The 20837-nt window shown below is 40.3% G+C and overlaps 8 protein-coding genes and 1 non-coding gene across 9 annotated transcripts; 4 read left to right on the top strand and 5 right to left on the bottom strand.

Annotated features, from left to right (window-relative positions):
* Positions 1 to 2756: 2756 nt before the first annotated feature.
* On the top strand, positions 2757 to 2829 carry ATC70_005890. The gene has a single exon. It is a non-coding gene; the product is annotated as a tRNA-Ala (tRNA).
* Positions 2830 to 3404: 575 nt separating this feature from the next.
* On the bottom strand, positions 3405 to 4809 carry ATC70_005891 (uncharacterized protein; the record flags this gene model as incomplete). The annotated part of the gene is made up of 8 exons (XM_064825173.1): positions 3405 to 3689; positions 3748 to 3957; positions 4018 to 4097; positions 4158 to 4231; positions 4291 to 4358; positions 4413 to 4483; positions 4540 to 4615; positions 4726 to 4809. The coding sequence occupies 8 exons, from the start codon at positions 4807 to 4809 to the stop codon at positions 3405 to 3407; spliced, it is 948 nt and encodes a 315-aa protein (XP_064680550.1).
* A 904-nt stretch (positions 4810 to 5713) lies between these two features.
* ATC70_005892 (14-3-3 family protein epsilon) lies at positions 5714 to 6870 on the top strand (the record flags this gene model as incomplete). The annotated part of the gene is made up of 4 exons (XM_064825174.1): positions 5714 to 5752; positions 6048 to 6154; positions 6221 to 6430; positions 6495 to 6870. The coding sequence occupies 4 exons, from the start codon at positions 5714 to 5716 to the stop codon at positions 6868 to 6870; spliced, it is 732 nt and encodes a 243-aa protein (XP_064680551.1).
* A 127-nt stretch (positions 6871 to 6997) lies between these two features.
* On the bottom strand, positions 6998 to 7786 carry ATC70_005893 (uncharacterized protein; the record flags this gene model as incomplete). The annotated part of the gene is made up of 1 exon (XM_064825175.1): positions 6998 to 7786. One exon carries the CDS (start codon positions 7784 to 7786, stop codon positions 6998 to 7000), a length of 789 nt encoding a protein of 262 aa, XP_064680552.1.
* An 878-nt stretch (positions 7787 to 8664) lies between these two features.
* Positions 8665 to 10782, bottom strand: ATC70_005894 (NRPS-independent siderophore synthetase rfs (NIS rfs) (Rhizoferrin biosynthesis protein rfs); the record flags this gene model as incomplete). The annotated part of the gene is made up of 3 exons (XM_064825176.1): positions 8665 to 9088; positions 9154 to 10077; positions 10259 to 10782. 3 exons carry the CDS (start codon positions 10780 to 10782, stop codon positions 8665 to 8667), a joined length of 1872 nt encoding a protein of 623 aa, XP_064680553.1.
* Positions 10783 to 11166: 384 nt separating this feature from the next.
* Positions 11167 to 12120, bottom strand: ATC70_005895 (uncharacterized protein; the record flags this gene model as incomplete). Its single annotated transcript, XM_064825177.1, has 6 exons — positions 11167 to 11199; positions 11265 to 11453; positions 11522 to 11668; positions 11730 to 11821; positions 11897 to 12010; positions 12075 to 12120. 6 exons carry the CDS (start codon positions 12118 to 12120, stop codon positions 11167 to 11169), a joined length of 621 nt encoding a protein of 206 aa, XP_064680554.1.
* Positions 12121 to 13955: 1835 nt separating this feature from the next.
* On the top strand, positions 13956 to 17543 carry ATC70_005896 (uncharacterized protein; the record flags this gene model as incomplete). The annotated part of the gene is made up of 7 exons (XM_064825178.1): positions 13956 to 14163; positions 14225 to 14301; positions 14359 to 14464; positions 14525 to 16088; positions 16149 to 16782; positions 16841 to 17085; positions 17138 to 17543. The coding sequence occupies 7 exons, from the start codon at positions 13956 to 13958 to the stop codon at positions 17541 to 17543; spliced, it is 3240 nt and encodes a 1079-aa protein (XP_064680555.1).
* A 151-nt stretch (positions 17544 to 17694) lies between these two features.
* Positions 17695 to 18387, top strand: ATC70_005897 (uncharacterized protein; the record flags this gene model as incomplete). Its single annotated transcript, XM_064825179.1, has 3 exons — positions 17695 to 17826; positions 17890 to 18155; positions 18219 to 18387. The coding sequence occupies 3 exons, from the start codon at positions 17695 to 17697 to the stop codon at positions 18385 to 18387; spliced, it is 567 nt and encodes a 188-aa protein (XP_064680556.1).
* Positions 18388 to 18675: 288 nt separating this feature from the next.
* ATC70_005898 (ADF-H domain-containing protein) lies at positions 18676 to 19273 on the bottom strand (the record flags this gene model as incomplete). Its single annotated transcript, XM_064825180.1, has 2 exons — positions 18676 to 19112; positions 19171 to 19273. The coding sequence occupies 2 exons, from the start codon at positions 19271 to 19273 to the stop codon at positions 18676 to 18678; spliced, it is 540 nt and encodes a 179-aa protein (XP_064680557.1).
* Positions 19274 to 20837: the final 1564 nt, after the last annotated feature.

The raw sequence follows: 20837 nt of genomic DNA on the forward strand, positions 1-20837 counted from the left end.
AGGTTTCATATATCGGATACTGGAAAATATGAACACAAAAGCGCCATCGTAGTTAATCAGAGATTAAAGGCTCTTCTTCCAAGAACATAGCGTATCTGATCAAGTGATTTCTTGTTTGCTATTTGGCTATGGATTGCGTGATATGTTGTTTCAAGGCAACACTTGTTGGTATAATTGGCCTTGAGGGGGTTATACCGTAGTCAAACGAAGGTGAATGGCCATTACAGTCCAGCATTTAATCCAACTTTTGTTAGCATTAATTTATATAAGGTTTTATCTAGGGAGGCGAAGGTGCAATACCAAAATAGTATTCAAGCATCTGGCCCAATACATGATAACAGCGATTTTAAAGGTGGTTTTACCGTAGCGAAGCCAAAATGTAAAGGCTTGGTGTTTAAATAGCATATTCGGTTTCTCATTTCCATTATCATTTTGAACTGGTTTTACAAGCTCATCGTCTATCAATCCATGACAACTGGGAAAGAATTGTACCTGTGGAATACATCCACTATGATCTGCATTCCGACAGTTCATCCAGTTACCAGATTTAGATATAAACTGTATGTACACTGGATTAGATGTACGATATCGATTTATACTGTAAGAAGATATGGACTTCAGATACGCTAGTACTATAAGATTCATACTATATAAGATATAGGCTATAGATGGCACCACGGACATGGATGGCGCTATAGACTTATACTTGTATTCCGACATTGACTACGGATGTTTACCATATCTGGATAGGCACCAAGATTAATGCAATATGAGCTTGTTGCTTTAGATGTGCACTTTATGATCCACGCTATAAGACACATGCTTATATCCGTGATACTAGCTACAGATACTTTATGTACTACAGACTTGTGCAATATATGAGACATGCCATATATCCAGATACATGCTAAAGATGTATGCTCAGCGATATACACTCAGATATATATATATACTATTGATATAGACTAAGAAGACTGTACCTATTGGATACATGCTACTAGATCGATATTAATTATCCTCATAGAAGAGATAGATCAGGGTACTTCGGATGAGAGTCTAATTATTCATCCAGGCAAAGCTAAATCATGATTAGCTTGCTGGAGTTGTCTTTTAGCATGATTAGACATTAGTTGATCTGAGTTAACTTATTTGTCAATCTAATTACCAGAACTTTTATCCGTTGTTATAGTATATAAGAAGGATCATCTACCAAGCCAGTAGAGATACTTCAGTTTACTTTACACCTGTCAGTTTGATAATAAAACATACCTTTATCAAGTTGACTTTATTGTTTTTTTTATTGTTTTTTTTCCGTGAATTTTAGTCTATAAAGCCTCAAATTCCACAGCTGTAATTCCTGTTAGTTGTTCTGTCGAACGCAGTATGGGAGGGATTCTCTTTTTGATTTTTGGCAATACACTGGGTAAAAGTCAAGATTATTTGAACGAACGGGACAGTTTTTCCCCCTACACTAGTAACACCCCAATTCCATTGTTGTAATTCCACTCAAATCTTGCATCGATTCAATATCAATTAGTTTGCATCTATCCTGAGTCAGAGTCCAGAGTCAAATTCACATTTCAAATTGGTAATCCTTGGTTATCAGCGCGCAACCTCATTTAGATCCCTGACTAATTCATCGATTCAACAACATCGATTCCAAATATTGATTAGATCTTCGACTAAGCTTGACAAGAACACCACGAGTACACGGATAGGTAGCAGCAACAGAATAGAAATGACTTCAATGAGTAAACACCAACATTGATCAGCAACGCACCAAATAAAGATCGCATTGACTAGAATAACAGTATCAATGAACCATCAAGAGATAACATACAATTTTATAGCAAATATATGAGTGTGTCAATGCACCAAAACGCCACACCAACGAATAATCTTTCAAGTAAGACATAGTAGATAAAGTATAGAATTACACCTAGAATCCACCACCTTTACGCCTTTTTCATATATGGTATATTGCCTTTTCAGGAAATCGAGATAGAGCCAAGTAACCAAAAGAAAGATACACACGTATCATCATCTGATACTCTGCGGTGCTGGTTTTGTGAAATGTGTAGCGAAATGTGTGGAAGATCTTGCAGTAATAGTTGATCCCGAGAAAAAACCAAGTAATTAAAGCTAAGTTACTGATGTGTTGCAATAACCTTGATATAGACAGTATCTCAGCGATTAAATGTATATATAACGTTATGTACCCAAAAGATTTTAAACGTAAGAAAGTTCAATTTATTTCCAATGTGTTGTATAGATCAAAATATATAAGTCAAAGTATAATGTAAGAGTAACCAATTTCAACACCAGTTCAGGAAAAGCGTTCTGATAGGCTCAGAGTTCAGATACCGCTTCTTGAAATCAGCACCACCACAAAATTCTTTTACCATCGTAACACATCTGTCTGGGTTGAAGGGTATTCTGACAGTGATTTAGATCTGCAGGATATCATTGACAGACTAAACACAAACAAGAATAAGAAGCGCAGGTTTAAGCCTAGAGCGCCAGCTACCAGGAACATTAAACAGCGATTAACCTGGATAGCGCACAACATTACACAAACTATATTGGATAAAATCAATATTCAAATCTAATATTAATAACGCACCTTTTTATCCATTCAACTAAAAGGCTATAACATCTTCCTGCACACTCTCTATATCTACTTCCATTTATATCTCGATCAGATCTCAGATTACATATACTACCTCTAGGTATTAGCAACTGACAACACATAGCGGGGGGAAATGGTGTAGTGGCTATCACATTCGCTTTGCATGCGAAAGGCCCCGGGTTCAATCCCCGGTTTCTCCAACCGTATTTTTTTTTTTACAATTCCTTAAATACATGGAGTGTAACCTATGATTGTCTTATGAGCTATATAATGAATCAGGCATAAGTTAAAAGACGACATTTATTGAGTTTGACAGTTAACTCTAATGTTTATACTATTTAAGTTGTTGAACAAAAGATGTAAATAGCTACGCCAAACACCTTTGCCAAAATAGTGTTGTTTTGCATTTTGTCGGTTTTAGTTTATTGTCGCACTTCACAGGTGTATGTACAATATTTTCATTTTCTTCCATCTTCAGCTCTTTTATACACTAACGACACATAAAAATCACACCGAGTTGAAGAGAAAGTGGAAACAAGAACTAGAAATTTGTTAAAAAAAAACAGGAATAAAGTGATATAAATGTTCAGAATGGAAAATACAATTAAAAATTATACATAAGTGGTAGCTATAAAAGAGGAAAAAAGCAAGGATGGAAGCTTTAGTTACATATCCCTGGATATGTTGGTTTTGATGTTTGTATTCTTGTTGCGCATGTCCGAAATAAAGAAAATAGAAAAAAAAGGCAATGTAATAATGAAAAAAAAGTATGTGTTTATACAAAGTATTGACCTCCAGTGCCACCCATTTTTGATCCACCCATACCATTTCTAGCAGAGAATGGAGCAAAACGATCCTGATCTGGGACAGCATCGAATATTTTGAACTTTGTGTCGTTGTCACTCACTTCCATGATCGAAGCCACATTACCACAACGATAGCAATAGTTAGGTGCAGACCAGACTGTAACTAGTTCATCATTGGGAAACATGTATTTATATCCTTCTTGCACCAGTTGATGTGCTCTTGCAATCAATGATAGTCCATTGATATGATTGAACTAACAAAAAAAAAGCGTTAATTACTAGGCCGTATTCGACTGTTCCTAATTCTACTACCTCACTTGTCACTTTGCCTCCAAATAACCAACCAGCACCTCTAGGACTCACTGCCCATGTATCTATATCCTCAGGATCAGACCACATCAAATCACAAAATGATCCCTCGTGAGGAATCTCCTGTAAACGGTGGATAGTTCTCATTTGATCTAGGGCCTTGATATCTGGTGATAAACCGCCATGAACACACAGAATAGATCCATCGATAATCTAGAGCATCTATTAATATCCACGCTTCCACCTCTGTTTTCCAAATATGAAATACTGTACAGCAGCCAAAGTTAGGTAGTCAAACACCGAGCAGCAATATTTCCAAACATTCGCATTTCCGTATTTTGTTTGGCATTCGTCTTTAAAATGTGATATTAATAAGCTGCCCTGAACCAAACCTCTGCCATATCAGATGTTACCATAGAAACCATATACTTGAGTAATCTGTCTACTTTCATGATTTCCTCTTAATAAGGTAATTTTGTCGGGATATCTAAACATAACGAACAATTAAAGCTGCTGTGCAGATATCAAGATGAACTTCACACTTACTTTGCTTTCAAGACCATTAAAAGAGTGAATGTCTCCAAACTGAAGTAACCACGGTCAACATAGTCACCCTGACCGCGAATCAATACCGTATCATTCCATTGAAGTCCAAAATCAACACTTACCATGAAAATATAATTTGTGTCTTTCACATCTCCACCGACGTTGAATAGCTCTAGTAAGTCATAGAATTGACCTACGAGATGATGTTAATTTCTAGCAAGAGTGGCCAAACATCCCCATTTGATTTACCATGGATATCGCCACATACAGTTACAGGGGACTGAACAGGTTGGATATTGGATTCTTCCATCAATAGTTCTTTGACCTAGACCCAAAAAACCCATTAGTTATAAACGGAGAAATTCGAAAAAAGGGAAATTGATCACACAGAGAAGGGACGCGCAACCTATAACATCATTACTGTAATTCACTTACCATCTCGCACAGTTTCTTGATATCTTGTTCAGGTAAATACTCGCATTTGCGAACGGTTTCTAACCACTCATCTGGATTTCCCATTTTGAATTGAATTGATTATTGTTGAAAGAGAGGGTTGTTGTTGTGGAATAGAATGAAATATGAAAAAAGGTCTATAAAATACTTTTTTTTTTCTCTGGATAATGAGATTGGATGTTTGTTATCTGGCGGTTCTTTGTTGTATAAATAAATGTGTTAATGTCTATATCAAAAGAGACGTCTAAAGTGACCAAACAACAGTAAAAAAAGAAATCAGAAGAGAAGGAAAAGACTAAAATAAAACTTGGACCCCATTCAATTCTATTTGAAATGCTGCTCACTGGTCAGCAAGTATATCTTGCCCTACTTGTTTTCATCCACCGCAATAAAGTGGATCTTTTGTGGGTTGGATATCATCGTTGCAATTTTAATGGAACAGATGGTATTCAGGAGAACATGCTATTGCATTGTTATTTATATAAACCCCTATTTTTCCTTTTATTATCATATGCAATTTTTGTTTCTAAAAACAGTGTTGATGAAATAAACAATAAGCTTTTGGGGTTCAAACCAAACGAGATTGCTCTGTCCTGGGTGTATGTATGATATTAGTGTCATTGAAGAGTGATACTGAATAGCCTAAAAGCATTTTTTATTCACCATAGAAACTTCAACCAGGGTGCCAAGTGAATGCGATGCTTTCAAGACAAAGATGTCATGCGTCAAATGTATAACAGGCATAGAGGGGCTACTTTGTGATCCACTCACAAGCAATGAAGATCATTGTGGCAACCTAAAATGACATTTATCGGCAATTTAAATTTGTCCGGTGAGAGGAAAGGTGCGTGTGGCATGGGGATGTCTGAATCTTGACAATATTCAAGGCAAGACGAGGAAGCAGCAACAGGCAAAAGCAGCAATCAACTTGGCAAAGCTGAATTTCCCTCCTTTTTAATCGATATACAATATGGCCGCTGTTGCAGCTCAGATCTCCAAGAAGAGAAAGGTATGGATACAATATAGACATGATCCATACACATCCATCATTTGCTTGGATGGATGGATGGATTGAATTGATCAACAGCAGCGATACTAACATGTTGCCTTGCTTTGTATAGTTTGTAAGTTTTTTTTTTTTTTTCCCTTGTCAATGTTGAATTGTTAGATCATGATGAATGTATATACACAAGCTAAAGTACAACGACTTTATCATCCTTCATATCGCTCGACATACATTTAACAACAACAATTACATTATCACAACAAAACGACCAGTCTATTGATTCTTCATTTGTGTATAGGTCGCTGATGGTGTTTTCTACGCCGAATTGAACGAGTTCTTCACTCGTGAACTTGCTGAAGATGGCTATGCTGGTGTTGAGGTCCGTGTCACTCCTGCCCGTACCGAGTAAATATCCATCTAGATTCGACATTTTGGAAAATCACAGACATTAATCTTCAACTGTTAAAATAGAATCATCATCCGTGCCACTCACACCCAAAACGTTCTTGGTGAGAAGGGTCGTCGTATCCGTGAATTGACCACTCTTGTCCAAAAGCGTTTCAAGTTCCCCGAGAACGCTGTTGAGCTTTATGCTGAACGTGTCCAAAACCGTGGTCTCTGTGCCATTGCCCAATGTGAGTCTGTCAAGTTCAAGCTCCTTAACGGTTTGGCTGTTCGTCGGTAAGTTGATATACATGATTAGTATGAGGGAGGTTTTGTTGTTGATGTGGTTTGTGTCTGTTAGTGCCTGTTATGGTGTTGTCCGTTTCGTCATGGAATCTGGTGCCAAGGGTTGTGAAGTTGTCGTCTCTGGTAAGGTTCGTGCCGCTCGTGCCAAGGCCATGAAGTTTGCTGATGGTTTCATGATTCACTCTGGTAACCCTGCTCGTGAATTCATCACCACTGCTGTCCGTCACGTTGATTTGCGTCAAGGTGTCTTGGGTATCAAGGTCAAGATCATGTTGGATAACGATCCCACTGGTCGTAACGGTCCCAAGCAATGTCTTCCCGATATTGTTACCATCCTCGAACCCAAGGATGAAGCCGCCATCACTGAACCCTCTGCTCAAGATTTCAGACCTGCTCCCGCTGCTCCTGCCGCTGAGCCTGTTGAAGCTTAAATAAATTAAACATCTTTTTATATATTTCAATATAAAATCTCTTGATTATCAATTGCATTTATACATTGGTTTAGAGAGAGGATATGATGTATTGATGAGTACAATGGGAGGTTGCAAAACAGTGTGTTTATTTGATATTTTCGGGTAATGACAAGACATCTTCTTGATCTACGCAGTTGGTGATTCGAGTCAACCAGCGATAGATGCCTCTTGCAGCAAAATCAGCCACAGCAATGCCCAATGTGACCCAGCGAAGTGTCCAAAGCGGCAATTCAGCTACAAATTGCTTTGAAGTAGTGTATTCGTACTGAGAGTCGACATGAAAGGCAAAAATGTTGAAATGGATCCAGAACAAGATAACCAAAGAACAGCAGTACGTCAGCAGAAATCCTTTGAGGAGTTTGCTCAACCTTCTTGTGATACTATTCAATTGTTGCTCTTCGTCCTCTTGCAGCTCTTCATCATTGTCTTGTTGATCTTGGCCCAGCAGTACGATATCAAACATGTCGTTGAGAATCTTGTAAGTAAAGTAGATGTTGTTGACACTTCCCAGCAAAAAGAAGCCTAGATGGAAATGCTCCAGTTTACATAGAATCAGCTGCCAGAGTCGTTCATCAGAGAATGGAAATAAAAAATAGTAGAGTAGTTGATTTGAGAACAATGCATGCGAGTGGCTAGTGGAGGAAGAAGTAGCGGATGGTAAAATGCAGACTGGAAATGGGGAATACAATACTCGGATGGATGCTGAATTAGTGCTAGAAAGTGGCTGGATATGATGTGATGATGATAGTGATGCTAGTATAGATGTTTGGCTGCTGGTGAACAGTAGTTGAGTCAGTGAACTAGAGGCCCATGCCTGCGTTAGGCCTCCAGGATAGTTTGTCAAGAGCACAGAGAAATGGATGAATGCCTTCATGATGCTTCCTGTGAAATCAATTGAGCGTTAATTCATGTAAATTACATGTTTGTACTACAATTGCTGTATAACATGCCTGCCGGTATTAATATAAGTCCTAATAATGAAGCTGCTACCATCACTCGAAATACTGCAGAGTCAAGGTTAATGCCAGCCAGTCTTGCAAGTACGCTACTTACTCTTGTAGTGTAATAATGCTGCCCAAAGTCGTCTCTGTTTCACCCAGAGCCGATGCTTACAAAGCTGACAATGGTACAGGTCGCTTTCTCGACCAGTGTGTAATAATGCTTTTCTCCAGCCTGCCATGCAGTGAGGATGTACGTATTTTCTATGCTAGAGAGTAAGCGCATGTTAAACTGGTGAATGAATACAGCAATTTACATTGAGCCCTTGCAATGACATGGTGAAATTAAGTGATTGACTTGGTCTTTCTCAAGACAAATCTTGCACATTCGAATCTTGGAAGATGGCATTGATGCTGATGGGCGCTCAGCTTGATCGTTTTCTTTCATCATGGACTGTATTTGCTGAGGAAATGAAGTGTGAGAAGAGAAGAGACGTAAAATAAGGAGTGAGACAAAAAGAAAGATGCGTTTTTGTCAGTGTGTGTAAATGTATCACCTCTTTTATTGTTTGTACGGAATGAGCCAATGAAAGAGAGAAGCAATAAAAGGCTTTCTGAAACTGTTGCTGTTCTACAATGGCTCAAACGACATACTGGATTGATTTGAGGCCAATTTCAGAAGATGAAGATATTCAGTCTAGAAGCAGCAATATACTTTTTTGCTTCATTTATCACTACCCATGTATGAATGTAACATCCACTCCAAGGACAGTGCGAAAAAGAGCCATTATATTACAATAAAAATCACAGGTCTTTATTTTCTAAATACGCTGGACACAGAAGACCACCATGATCTCCTGTTTTGCTTGGATCGATAAAAGTCTTCATCATCGTCGTCTAATGTGGTAGATGTATTGTGTGGATTCATGCGTTGTGCTTGCTCGCCTGTGCCAGGAAAACCGCCTCCCGACATGTTGAATTCACCATTGCTCCACTCGTTTTGACGGTACGGATCGCCATAAAATTCATCGTCGTACATTTGACTTTGCTGCTGTTCTCTTGAAAATGCCTGCTTGCGATTACGTCTTTTTAACAGGACGATACCGGCTACAATGAGTGCAATACCAGCTGCTCCTCCTACGACGCCGCCTATGATGGCACCTGTAGTCGATGTTCCATTGTGATTTCCTCCATCCTCGCCGCCACTATTGTCTAATGCCAATGTAGGTATCACAGTACTATCGATATATAGAATACAGAATTAGCAACTAAGCCTATTTCTAACAATCAAGCTAAAACTTACGTAGTTGGAATGACGGTGACAATAGTTGTTGTAATGCCATTTGATACAATGGCTGTTGTGGTTACAATGGTTGTTGACACAGTTGTACTGGACAGCGTGTATCTTCCGCTGGAAGTAGGTGTGATGGACGTCGTTGGCGGCGGTGGTGGTGGAGGTAATGTAGATGTTGGGCTTGGTGTGGTTGTTGTTGGTTCCTGAGTCGGTGTTTCGCTCGTTGTAGTAGGTATAGGGGTTGTTGTTGAGGGCTCAAGTGTTGTACTGGCCTCTGTCGTCGTAGAAGGAACGGGTGTCGTTGGATCAGGAATAGATGACGTGGTGGTAGGCACAGGTGTAGAAGATGTAGGCATTATTTCTGATGATGATGATGAAGCAGAGGATGTTGGTACAACAACCTCTGACGAAGATGAGGAAGATGTAATGGCATTGGAGGACGTGGTTGTAGGGAGAACGGGGTCACTGGATGTGGTTATCTGCTGTGAAGTAGTAGAAGATGAGATGATGGGTTCAGACGATGCAATGGTAGATGTAGGAGGAGGGAGTGTAGATGAAGGTAGATCCGTTGTTGAAGTTTCAACAATAACACTGCTACTACTACTAGTGATACTTGTTGTCTCAACAGCAGTAGTAGTGGAAGGAGAAGAAGAAGAAGAAGAAGAAGAAGAAGAAGGGGTAGGGGTCTCTACACTTACAGAATCCGTTGTTGTTATGGCAACAGATGATGTAGTTGTTGTAATGGGAGGAGGAGAGGCAGTTGTACTTACACTCGCTTCCGAAGATGTTGCAGTTTCTTGCACTGTTGTTTCAGCAACCGTTGTAGTTGGATTTGCTCTACTGGATGACATGGTGTCTGATAAAGAAGTTGAAAAAGTAGAAGAAGAAGAAGAAGAAGAAGAAGAAGAAGAAGAAGAAGAAGAGGGCTGAAGTCTATTGATTTTGGATAAAAATGTATAAATAGAAATTAGTGAGATGATGGTTATATATAAACGGAGATGTTAGCAAGGCCAAGTGGTTATAAATAGTCAAGCTGGGGCTTATGATGATAGACCAGATGTCTGAACTATTCTTGGCCAGTGTTGAGTGCACAGGGGAAAAAATCAATACTTACTCGGTCGTTTGATCTAAGGATGTGGTTACTGTTGATGTTTCATCCATAGTGCTCCTTTCACTGCTGGAGCTGCTGCTGCTGCTGGTAGCAGTAGGAGTAGCAGTAATGGTATCGGACGTCGGAACTGTTGTTTGTTGTTGCCCTGTGGTGGAAGAGGCTGATTCAACTGAGGTCCTTGTGGATGAAGGCTGGTTTTCTGATGAGCTTGTCACTTCATCTGTCGACGTTACAGTAGTAGTAGCAGTAGATGTGGCAGAGGAGGTTTCTTGCCTAGTAGATGTTTCAGCATCGGCCGTACTTGTCAAAGATTCTTCCGTTATGGTTGCACCAACAGTGGTAGAATCTTCCCTGTTCGATGTAACTGTGGTACTTGGTGCTTCCTTTGTACTTGAGGTGGAGGTAGCATCTGGCTCTTTTGTAGCAGTTGGTGTCTCTCGCTCAGCCGTGGTGGTTTGAGTTTCTCTACTGGCAATTGTAGTTGTGCGATCATTGAGATCAGTGGTAGTCCTATCTGCTGACGACATTGAATGTAGTTAAAAGCAAAGAGAAGAGAGAAAGAAGAGAGAAGAGAGAAGAGAGAGAGAGAGAGAGAGAGAAAGAGAGAGATAATCTTATCCCGGCAACAGAACTAATTACATTTGTAACTTTTATAGTAGCAAGGTATGGATCTGACTTTCATATGTGTCGAGTAGTATATAGATGGCTCTCTCTCTCTCTGCCCTTCTCGATCTCATCCACAGGGCGTTGTGCTAATTTTAGGGTTCCCTTCATCATCACCAAAAAAGTAGATGTTTCTACAAATATATAGCATTTTTTTTCCAGTGTTTTGTTTATTGTATTGATTATAAATGGTCTGAGTGCTTTGGTTGTAGTAATGTATAGAATCTATCCGTTTTGAATACGTAAAATTACTTTCTGTACCAAAGTTGAGTGATCTTGGTCTAATAAAAATACAGTTTAGCTGTCAATATCGTCATGCTTAAGCTACATTAGGAAAGCCACTTACTCTTCTCATCTTCTTTTGCAATTGGAAGATACCGTAAAGTAATGCTTCAGAAGTAGGAGGGCAGCCAGGAACATAGATATCTACAGGGACAATACGATCACAACCACGGACAACTGAATAAGAGTAATGGTAGTAACCACCACCATTTGCGCAGCTGCCCATAGAGATAACCCAACGAGGTTCAGGCATCTAATAGTACGCAGCAAGTGCAATTTTAATACATCCGACCCATCACGCAGCACACACTGTCCACTTACTTGATCATAAACCTTTCTTAAAGCAGGAGCCATCTTGTTAGTTAATGTACCAGCAACAATCATAACATCAGATTGACGAGGAGTGGCACGGAAAACAATACCAATACGATCTTGATCGTAACGAGGAGCAGAACAATGCATCATTTCCTGTATGGATGAAGAACGTCAACATCTCGTTGTAGCTATACGCTTTCCACAAAACACTCACAACAGCACAACATGCCAAACCAAAGGTCATGGGCCAGATTGAACCTTCACGAGCCCAGTTTACAACACGATCAACAGTGGATAAAACGTATTCTAAAATTTTCGATATCAAATTAATATTTTGCTGCGTATTTGTCGTGGTCATCTTGATTGGCGTGGATGTCTAACCTGCACTGTTGTTGGGAGTAACTGTAATATCCTTGATTTGATCAATGTTTCTAACAACTTCGGTTGACATGAAGCGTTGTGAAGTTGTTGCCATTGTTTGAGGAGCTGTCATGGCTACGAACATGTTCATTTAGTATTTCCAAATTCTTTCGTTCTCTTTTCTTTCAGTCCATCTTACACAATGCTCTCTTGGCGAATTGCAATCCAAGTGCTGTAGTAGCCATTGTAATAATTTAAATAGAGTGGGGAGAGGGAGTGTTTATATTTTGTTTATTGGAAATTGAGGGGTTTTATTACAACGTCCTCTATTTTTTTTATCGACCCCACGATTCCAAGCTTGGGTTTGAATTGGGCTCTCTCTCTTCTAATCATCTACTAGCTTTGGATGACGTCGAGCCATCCAGATGCCCAATCAGCACTGCAATGTTCCACTGATCCCAAGATATCACTACGCATTGGCATGAATGCCCTTGATTTCCATAGTGCAAATGCTCAAAAGACACTTGAAGAATTCGCTCTTGATTACTTGAAGCACATTTCGATATACGCAGTTTGCATTCTCGCTTTGACAATGTAATGAGCCATCGTATATTCATTGAAATTTCCAACAGTAACTAGCCAGTGATGCAAAAAGTGGCTAAAACTCCCCTTGGATGTCCAACATGAAGTGTTATATTCCAGGAGCAAGATGCTTTTGGGCTGTGAATAATAAAATGCTGATGCCAGTCTTTGAATGTGTTGGACACCAAGCTATTGACACCTTTACAACAGTAATTCAAGTTGTGATATAATGCTCTTGTCCATGAGAATAGAAAACAATCATCATAGCATAGTAGATTTAATGTCCCTAAACACTTTCAAAGCCCCCAAAAAGGAAAGATATTGAGTTTACAAGTATTTCAGTGGACTAATGTTATTAAATACAGGGCTTCAAAAGGGAATAGCATCACTAGCGATCGTACTATTTAATTCGCCATTAGCTTCAAAGAAGGCATCTTGACAAGAGGGGCATTGGTCCCCACCAGCTTCTAAAGCAATTCAAACTCAGAATTTTAAACCATTCTAGATTGGCCAAATTTCAATAGACCTCGACTTGATTGATCTATTTTTCTTGATTCGATTATATAAAAGCTAATGCTCATCTCACGCTTCCCTAAGCTTTCTTAGAGAACTTTTTAAGGCGCATCCAATGGTGCTAATAAAAAGAAGTGTTTTAAACAAACTTATTGAGAGACTCTTGAAAATATGAAATACGGTTTTTGGCGGAAATGTCGAGGTTTTACATATCGAAGCTTCACAAAAATGATTTCAGGAGTTGCTTTGGATCTGCAGAAACATTTTGATTTAATATATGTATTATAAACGTTTTCATTTTGGAGGTCAAAAAAGCGATCGTTTGGTTTTCGATGAAAACCATGAGGGGTACCTCATGGTTTTTGGGTGATTTTGGTCGATGTTTTTTAGGTCCTAAAAAAGTTGAGCAAAGGTATTAGGAAGTAAGTGCTAGATGAGAGCAGTTATTTGGCGCTATTCTGGTGATCTGAAACGACTTGTAGCACGAGAAATTATAGCTTAAATGCGCCGTGATTTGTATACTCTTGAGTAGTAAGAGCCATTGATTGTATGCCTTATGCCCAAATATGAGTTGTTTCCATTAAAACTACCGTAAAGCATTTTAGAAGAGTCATATCCATAAGGGAGAATTGTCTATGGGGATTTTGAATACAACAAAGGAAAGCTTGCTCTAGCTGGAAGCTTTATAATTGTAAATAACTTTCAATGCATGATCTTTTCATCTCTGTAATGCACCATCCAAAGCTCCTAATATTATACTAAGACTGTGGACGGGAAGCTTTCTTCAGGATTTAGCCTTCAAAGGTAGTGATAAAGGATGAAAGAGAAAGAATAGCAGCCAGTGTAGTGCCTGCAGACAGATCGCTCTGAATGCGACCGATTGAGCCACCCATCGACAATGATGAAGAAATACAATCGCCGCGTGCCTTTTTAAACATGTCTCTCTCTCTCTTGCTCTTCTCTTTTATGTCTATAGAATACCAACATGCCGTATACACCTTACACATTACAGACGGTATTAAGCTCTTCAAGGATAGAAGACCCCGCACCCTCTACAAGTAGTTCAGCTTCATTTTTCTCGAGGAGACCTACTTCACCAACCTCTCAAGAGACCCTCAACACAACAACAAGCACAGCGACTGTTCGTTATACCAGCAGCTCAAAGGCTCGTATTGATTCTGTAGGTGCCTGGGGTGAGTAGCATGTTAAATAAAGAGCCCAACAAGAAGAAGGCGCTCACATCTTGTTTATTAGATAGCGATCTTTATTGCGGTACTTCTGAAGGTGTTGTGTTGCATTATTCATTAGAAGACAACTCGTCTCCAGACAAAGTACTCTAGAAACATCTGCATAGTTCACATCTGATATACTAACCGCCACTACACTAGTCATTTAGTACTCGGTTAGAAAATACCATTCATTTAGGGCTCGGGAAAAAAAGCGTAGAGCGTATATTACTGATACCCCAAGTGTCCAAAGCTGTTGTCCTATGCGGTAAACCAACACACACCGAAACAGAGTCTGACTGCATGAATAGCTAACTTGGAGCATTAGATTCAACGCTATCTTTCTTTTCGCTGCCATTCTTTGATCCGATACCCGCATCCTTTATTCAGCCTATCAAGGGAGTGTCCTGTTTTTCGCATGATATTGGAGAGGAAGGTCGCATTGGAGAGGACGGCACAGTAGAATTGGCAGTGATAAAGAGAAGAGCCATCCAGATTTACAAAATTGGTGAATCCATGCATTTGAAAAAGGAACTGCCGCTTGCTGATGGAGCAATTGCACTCACCAGACACAGTCGAATTCTTTGCTTGGCAGATACACAAAATTACAAACTAATCAACCTACAGCAATCCTCAGTAACACTGCTAATACCCACACCACAAGTGCCTGTAACATCACCTACGCTACTAGGATCAGGCACACAGTTAGTGCCTCGACCACTTGTCGCTGTTGTTCGCAAAGACGAGTTCCTGGTAGTGAGTGGCAGCAGCTCCGATAACCAAACCATTGGCATCTTTGTCAATGCCAACGGAGATGCCATTCGAGGCACATTGCAATGGACCAGCTACCCTAAAGCGCTTTGTGTGGAATTTCCCTATGTGGTAGCCCTGTTGCGCAACAACACCATCGAAATCCACAACATTTTGGATCAGCATTTGTTACAAACAATCCCGCTGGAAGCGAGTGTCGATGCAAAGGGCATGACATTTGGCCATGGGATCAAGGTGTGGATGGATGTGATTGCGAAAAGACTGAAGCGGCATATGTGGCCACGCCCTACTCATCATGATGTGGATTTAGAAAGCCAGTTACAGCGAGAGATTATTCGATACTCTACAGCAGCAGCTCGTATTTTGGTCTTTGGCAAGGATTCTGTCATGGCACAGGTAACAACGCCTCTTGTAGTTCAAGTGGATCTGTTGCTGGAAAAGCATTTGGTTGAGGAAGCCATGCAGCTGGCAGAACAGGCAAGAAACACCATGTCTAGTGATAACAATGTCTATGTGGAGCGCCTACGGTCTGAACTCAGCTACACGTACCAGAAATCTGGATTGCTACTACTAAAGGAGACGGTATTTGATGATGCTTTCACTTTGCTTTCCAAAGGAGACATGGATCCTCGTGTAGTCATCAACATGTTTGAAGGGCTAGCCCAGTCAAAATGGCTCAAGGAATCGCCCTCTGTGCTGCTGTTTGATGGAGTGATTTCACTGGTAGAAGCACTCGGCACGATCAAGAACATTGTCAACAACAGCCTCAAGGAGTTTGCAAAGGATTCAGATCAGGACAATGAAGGAGCTTCCGAGATGCGCCGCGTCTTGCTGATGAATGCAAGAGAGGCGTTGAACAAGTATCTACGTATTGAGCGAGAAAAAAGAAAGGACAGACTGGGCCAGAACGATACCATCTGTAAAGTGATTGACACCTCGTTACTCAAGATATACATGTCCCAAAAAGACGATGCATCTATCTACCAATTGCTACAACAACCCAACGACTGCAGTATTGAAGACTGTGCAAAGGCGCTTTCCAAGAGCAAGAAATACTATGCGCTTTCCATCATGTATGAGTCAAAGCACATGTACGAAAAAGTGCTGGATATTTGGACAAAGTAAGTTGCGTTTTATACTAGCGAAAGAGAAGTACAGACACCTAACACCACAGGCAACAGGATCTATCTGAGAGAACTTGTTGACTCAGAATTTAAAAACGGCTTAGAGCGCATCAAAAACCTGCTATTACAAGATGTGCATACAGAGGAGTTACCGTTGTCGGTGATTATGCATTATGCATGGTGGTTGACACACCAGAGCCCCGCAGACGGCGTGCTTGTCTTTACAAAGTCTCCTCGCACGGGGGATATGGATCCTGACGAGATTTTGGAGAAACTGTCTGATTACAGCAACGAAGGCGTGCGCACATACCTGGAGTATCTGGTATTGACGCAAAAGAGCGAGCGAGCAGAATATCATACACGGCTTGCCTGTAGCTATGTCAAGGATGTGCACAAGGAGATCAGCCAAGGCAACCAGCTGAAACAGATGAAGGCATTGGTAGAGGGCTTTATCAAGCAGACAGATCCCATGAAGATTATACCTATCAAAGACGACGAAGAGGGGTTCAACAATGCAGCCACATTCGTGGGCTATTTGGGACGAGAGCAGCAACAAACAAACCTGGTCAAACTTCGACTCAAACTGATCCAACTGCTTCAAAACTCGCAGCTCTATTCGCCCCATGCATTGCTGGATGCATTGACAAAGGCTGGCCCTTTGGACATAGAAAAAGTAATTGTGTATGGCAGAGTAAGTTGTCTACCTAGTCCAGAATGGGAGCTGTAACTGATTTTGATAACTGATGTAGATGAGCAAGCACAAGGAGGCACTTGACATTCTCATTCATCAACTGTGCGATTTTGTTGGTGCCGAGACCTATTGTGTCACCAACGGTCAAAGCACAGGTGTCATTCCAACAAGTGCGTCGTTGGCTGCTGAAAAGCCCTTACCGCCACTGATACTAGAGGATGAATATTTATCACCGGAATCACTGAATGAAAGGCGCTCACTGTTTACCATGCTGTTCAAGTCGTATATTGCTATCCAGGACAGGTAAGTTGTGTCTGTTGTGTTATACCACTTGAAATGCTCATCCAAACCATAGTAAGCTGATGATTGCACGCAGTATGCATCTATTAAACACACAAGGATTCTATCTGGATACTCTCCAAGTCCTTGAAACGATTCCCAAAGACTGGTCCATTGACATGCTTCAAGAGTTTTTGATACGATCCCTGCGACGATCACTGGATGATTATAACGAGAGCCAAATTGTGCTTGGCCTCAGTCGTGGCGAGAATCTATTAATAGGCAGTGATCTGATCCGCACGTACAAGGAAATTGGCCCCATCTCAGTTGACAATCATACGGCTTGTATCAAATGCCATCGAAACGTAGGCGACAGCATCTTTGTGCGAGAGAGCCAACATGGACAATTGTTACATTTGCACTGCGCCAAACTGCTAGGCTTGGTTGATGAAGCATCAGCAGCAGCAGCAGATGGGGAATAATAAAGGAATACTTTTTTTTTGGGGGGTATCCATTGTGTAATCAAATGATATACATATACAAACGATGACGGTTCCACGTGATGTAGTATGGTCTATAGATACCAAGATAGCATCATTTCCAAACACTGGTTTCTTTCTCTCTTTCTACAACATGTTGAAACCACCTAGCTACGCAAAGATTCAAAAGCCACTGCTACATCCTCCTACGTACATTGCTTATAAGAATATCCGTTTCTTAATCACGGATACACCCTGCCTTAACAACATGTCGAGATACATTAAAGTAAATGAAACAAGGGGAAGATCAAGCCGCACAGTTCATACTCACCCACCGAGTTCTCATTAGGAGTTTGAGAGATGGAATGTGACAGATGTCGTCCGATGCTGTGAGGCCACCTACTCACAGACTCTATTGAACCAACATGGCATTCAAGTCCACGATTGGACATTTTCAGATGGTGGGCCTCCACCCAAGTGTGTCATTGATGAATGGCTGGATCTGATTGATGTTCGATTCAAGCATCCAGAAGAAGACACATATGATGATTTCTATGGTGCGCTCAACAAGCAACAGCCATGTATAGCAGCACATTGTGTTGCCGGTCTAGGAAGGTATACATGGCAACATGGAAACCAGAGTGTGATGCATATGGCTCATACTGTTTAGCTTTCTAGAGCACCCGTGTTGGTTGCAATCGCATTGATTGAAGAGGGCATGGAACCACTGGACTCAATCGCCTTTATTAGGAATCTTCGAAAGGGATCCATCAACAATAGACAGCTGAAATATCTCGAAAGCTACAAAAGACGAAAGCGCTCTTCAGTCTCATGTTGTATTTCGTAGCAGCAATCACTCTCTTTTTAATCAGTATGTGTATATATTTGTAAATTTTTAGTTTTGCTGTTTTCCCCTTTGTGTTTCTATTAAACATGGCCAAATGAGTATAATAAATGTGTCATGATGCGAGCTTTATTAAGGTACCCCTTTTTTTTTTCCCAGTTTACTTGATTTGTTCTATTTCACCAACTTTTGTAAACAGAAAAGAGATTCTGCTGTACTCTATATACACATCGCAATGAATGAAGGATATCATAATTAAACTTGTACATGTGCTTGATTCGAGTATTGCAATTACTGCAACATATAAGCAGCAGCAGCAACAGCAACACCCACAGCAGCTTTTGACATTTGGAATGTAGTCATGGATCCACTGGTAGAAACAGAGGCAGAGGCAGAAGGTACCATACCAGAGTAAGAGTACCCGGGAGCCCAAGTAGAGGCAGATGGCCAACCGCTTTGAGACCATGGGGTGGATTGACCCATGGTAGATGCCCCAGAAGGAACCCACACAGGAAATGTTGGCCATTGAGAGGATTGCCCATTGTTATTCCATTGAGATGAGGTAGGTTGAGCCCATATGGTGGAAGACCCTTGTTGCCAAGTTGGTGTAGGTTGTTCCCATCTGTTGGAGGCTGAATTGGGATCAGCTCCAGGCCAGTGATAAGCAATGCATCGAGAGTAGCATTCGTTACTACGGCACTCTGAGATACACTGGTTGGTATTACCAACTAGGGTAGAAGAGTCAATTTCCCTTGTATCTGCTGCTATCAATGTCTTTTGACTTACCGCATTCACCGAGACAGGCACTATCTGCGGAATCACATTCACATTGAGCATGAACAGAGGCTACAAGGGCAGCAGCAGCAGCGAGAATATAGACAGATTTCATGGTATCGAGTGATGGAAACAAAACAAGAAAAAACAAGGAAGATTGCAATGAAGCTTCTTTTATATACAGTAGGTTTCTAATTTACTTGCCATTCATTATTCACCATGTACAAGCATCTAACGTGCAGATTAATCATAGTGCATTCAAGTATTGTTATGATATGAATCATCTACTGCTTGCTTACATTGCACTCCTTTAGCAACAACATCAATTTCATTCAATCCTGTTGTGTGTATAACGCGCCTCCTTGCGCTTCAAAGCACTATACTACTTATTTGACAGTAATTATTAAACGTAATTGTTGTAATTCACTGCATAATTCGTCACGTAATTCACTCCCTTTGTCGGCAGTACTTTTACATGATGTCCCTAGGTTCCCTTATGTCCTCCTTGCTTTTGATTTTAATTACAGTGCTATTGTTCTCTCCAATGTCAGACAAATCTATCTGATTTGACAGGATCAATCAAGGATCAAATACATAAATTGCTTTTGTGTACTATATCTATCGAATTCAATATATAAATCGTTTAATGAGAGAAACACGGGCAAACCAGTACCCATTGCTACATGAGATAGTTGCATTACATACATAAGAGAACGACGCAATGAGCATGATTTTTGCAGATCTACTAATTCTATTCTAATGCGGACACAAATTCAACGATTAAATGCCGATTGTAACGCTTCTGTAATTCATGTTAAACATGCTATGAACCATGTCGCCAAGCCAAATTACAATAGTTACATGTATACATCGCATTAGTAGGATTTTTTCTACTTGGATGTGCTGCACATTTATATAGAATTTCATCACGAATATTCTCTCATTTAAAGACGGATGCTTCAATTCATTGCTAGTCTTGTGAATAAATCAGAAAGAGAGTGCTAATGGCTTTTAATCAGCCATAAGGTCACTTATACAGTATATCAATAAAGTTTATCTAGTTCTTAATGTCCATGATCTGGCCAAACATCCACTCTGAATAGACCTGGTGATTAGGCCAATCTAACCAAGTCTTTAGTTTGATGTAATACAAACCATTGCCTATTCAATCCAAGAAGCTCATCCTCCTATTACTTTATATGGTACCAGTATCACGATTCTTCCAAGGAAGGGGTATAATCAATTATTACATGTACCCATTCACTGATTTCAAAGCCAAACTTGGGTGGTGATTCTCTTGTTTTTTTTTTGCCTGTACTCATCACATACCGACCCAGCCCTTTTCCTTTTCACTCTTTTGATGATAACGAGCATCGATTGAAATGACTCACTAGATGAGTCTTTATCGCAATCGTGGTTAGAGTCACAGCAAGTATAAATAGTGTGTGTGTGTGTGTGTGTTCATCGCATTACTGTGTTTCATCTCCTTTTGTATAAACTCCTTCTCTTTCCCCTTTCTCGCTCCCTCTCCTATTGATTTGACATTTGAATACCATCATGCCTACTGCTGATTTGCTCGACAATCAAGTCTTTTCAGGTTTTCTTTTAGTTGCAGCAGGTTGTACGCTCGCATTACAATCTGGTACATGTTATTCATGATGGTGTGGATAGTGGTGGTT

The sequence above is a fragment of the Mucor velutinosus genome (genome assembly GCF_035048745.1).
Source record: "Mucor velutinosus strain NIH1002 chromosome Unknown tig00001544, whole genome shotgun sequence".
Taxonomy (NCBI): Eukaryota; Fungi; Mucoromycota; class Mucoromycetes; order Mucorales; family Mucoraceae; genus Mucor; species Mucor velutinosus.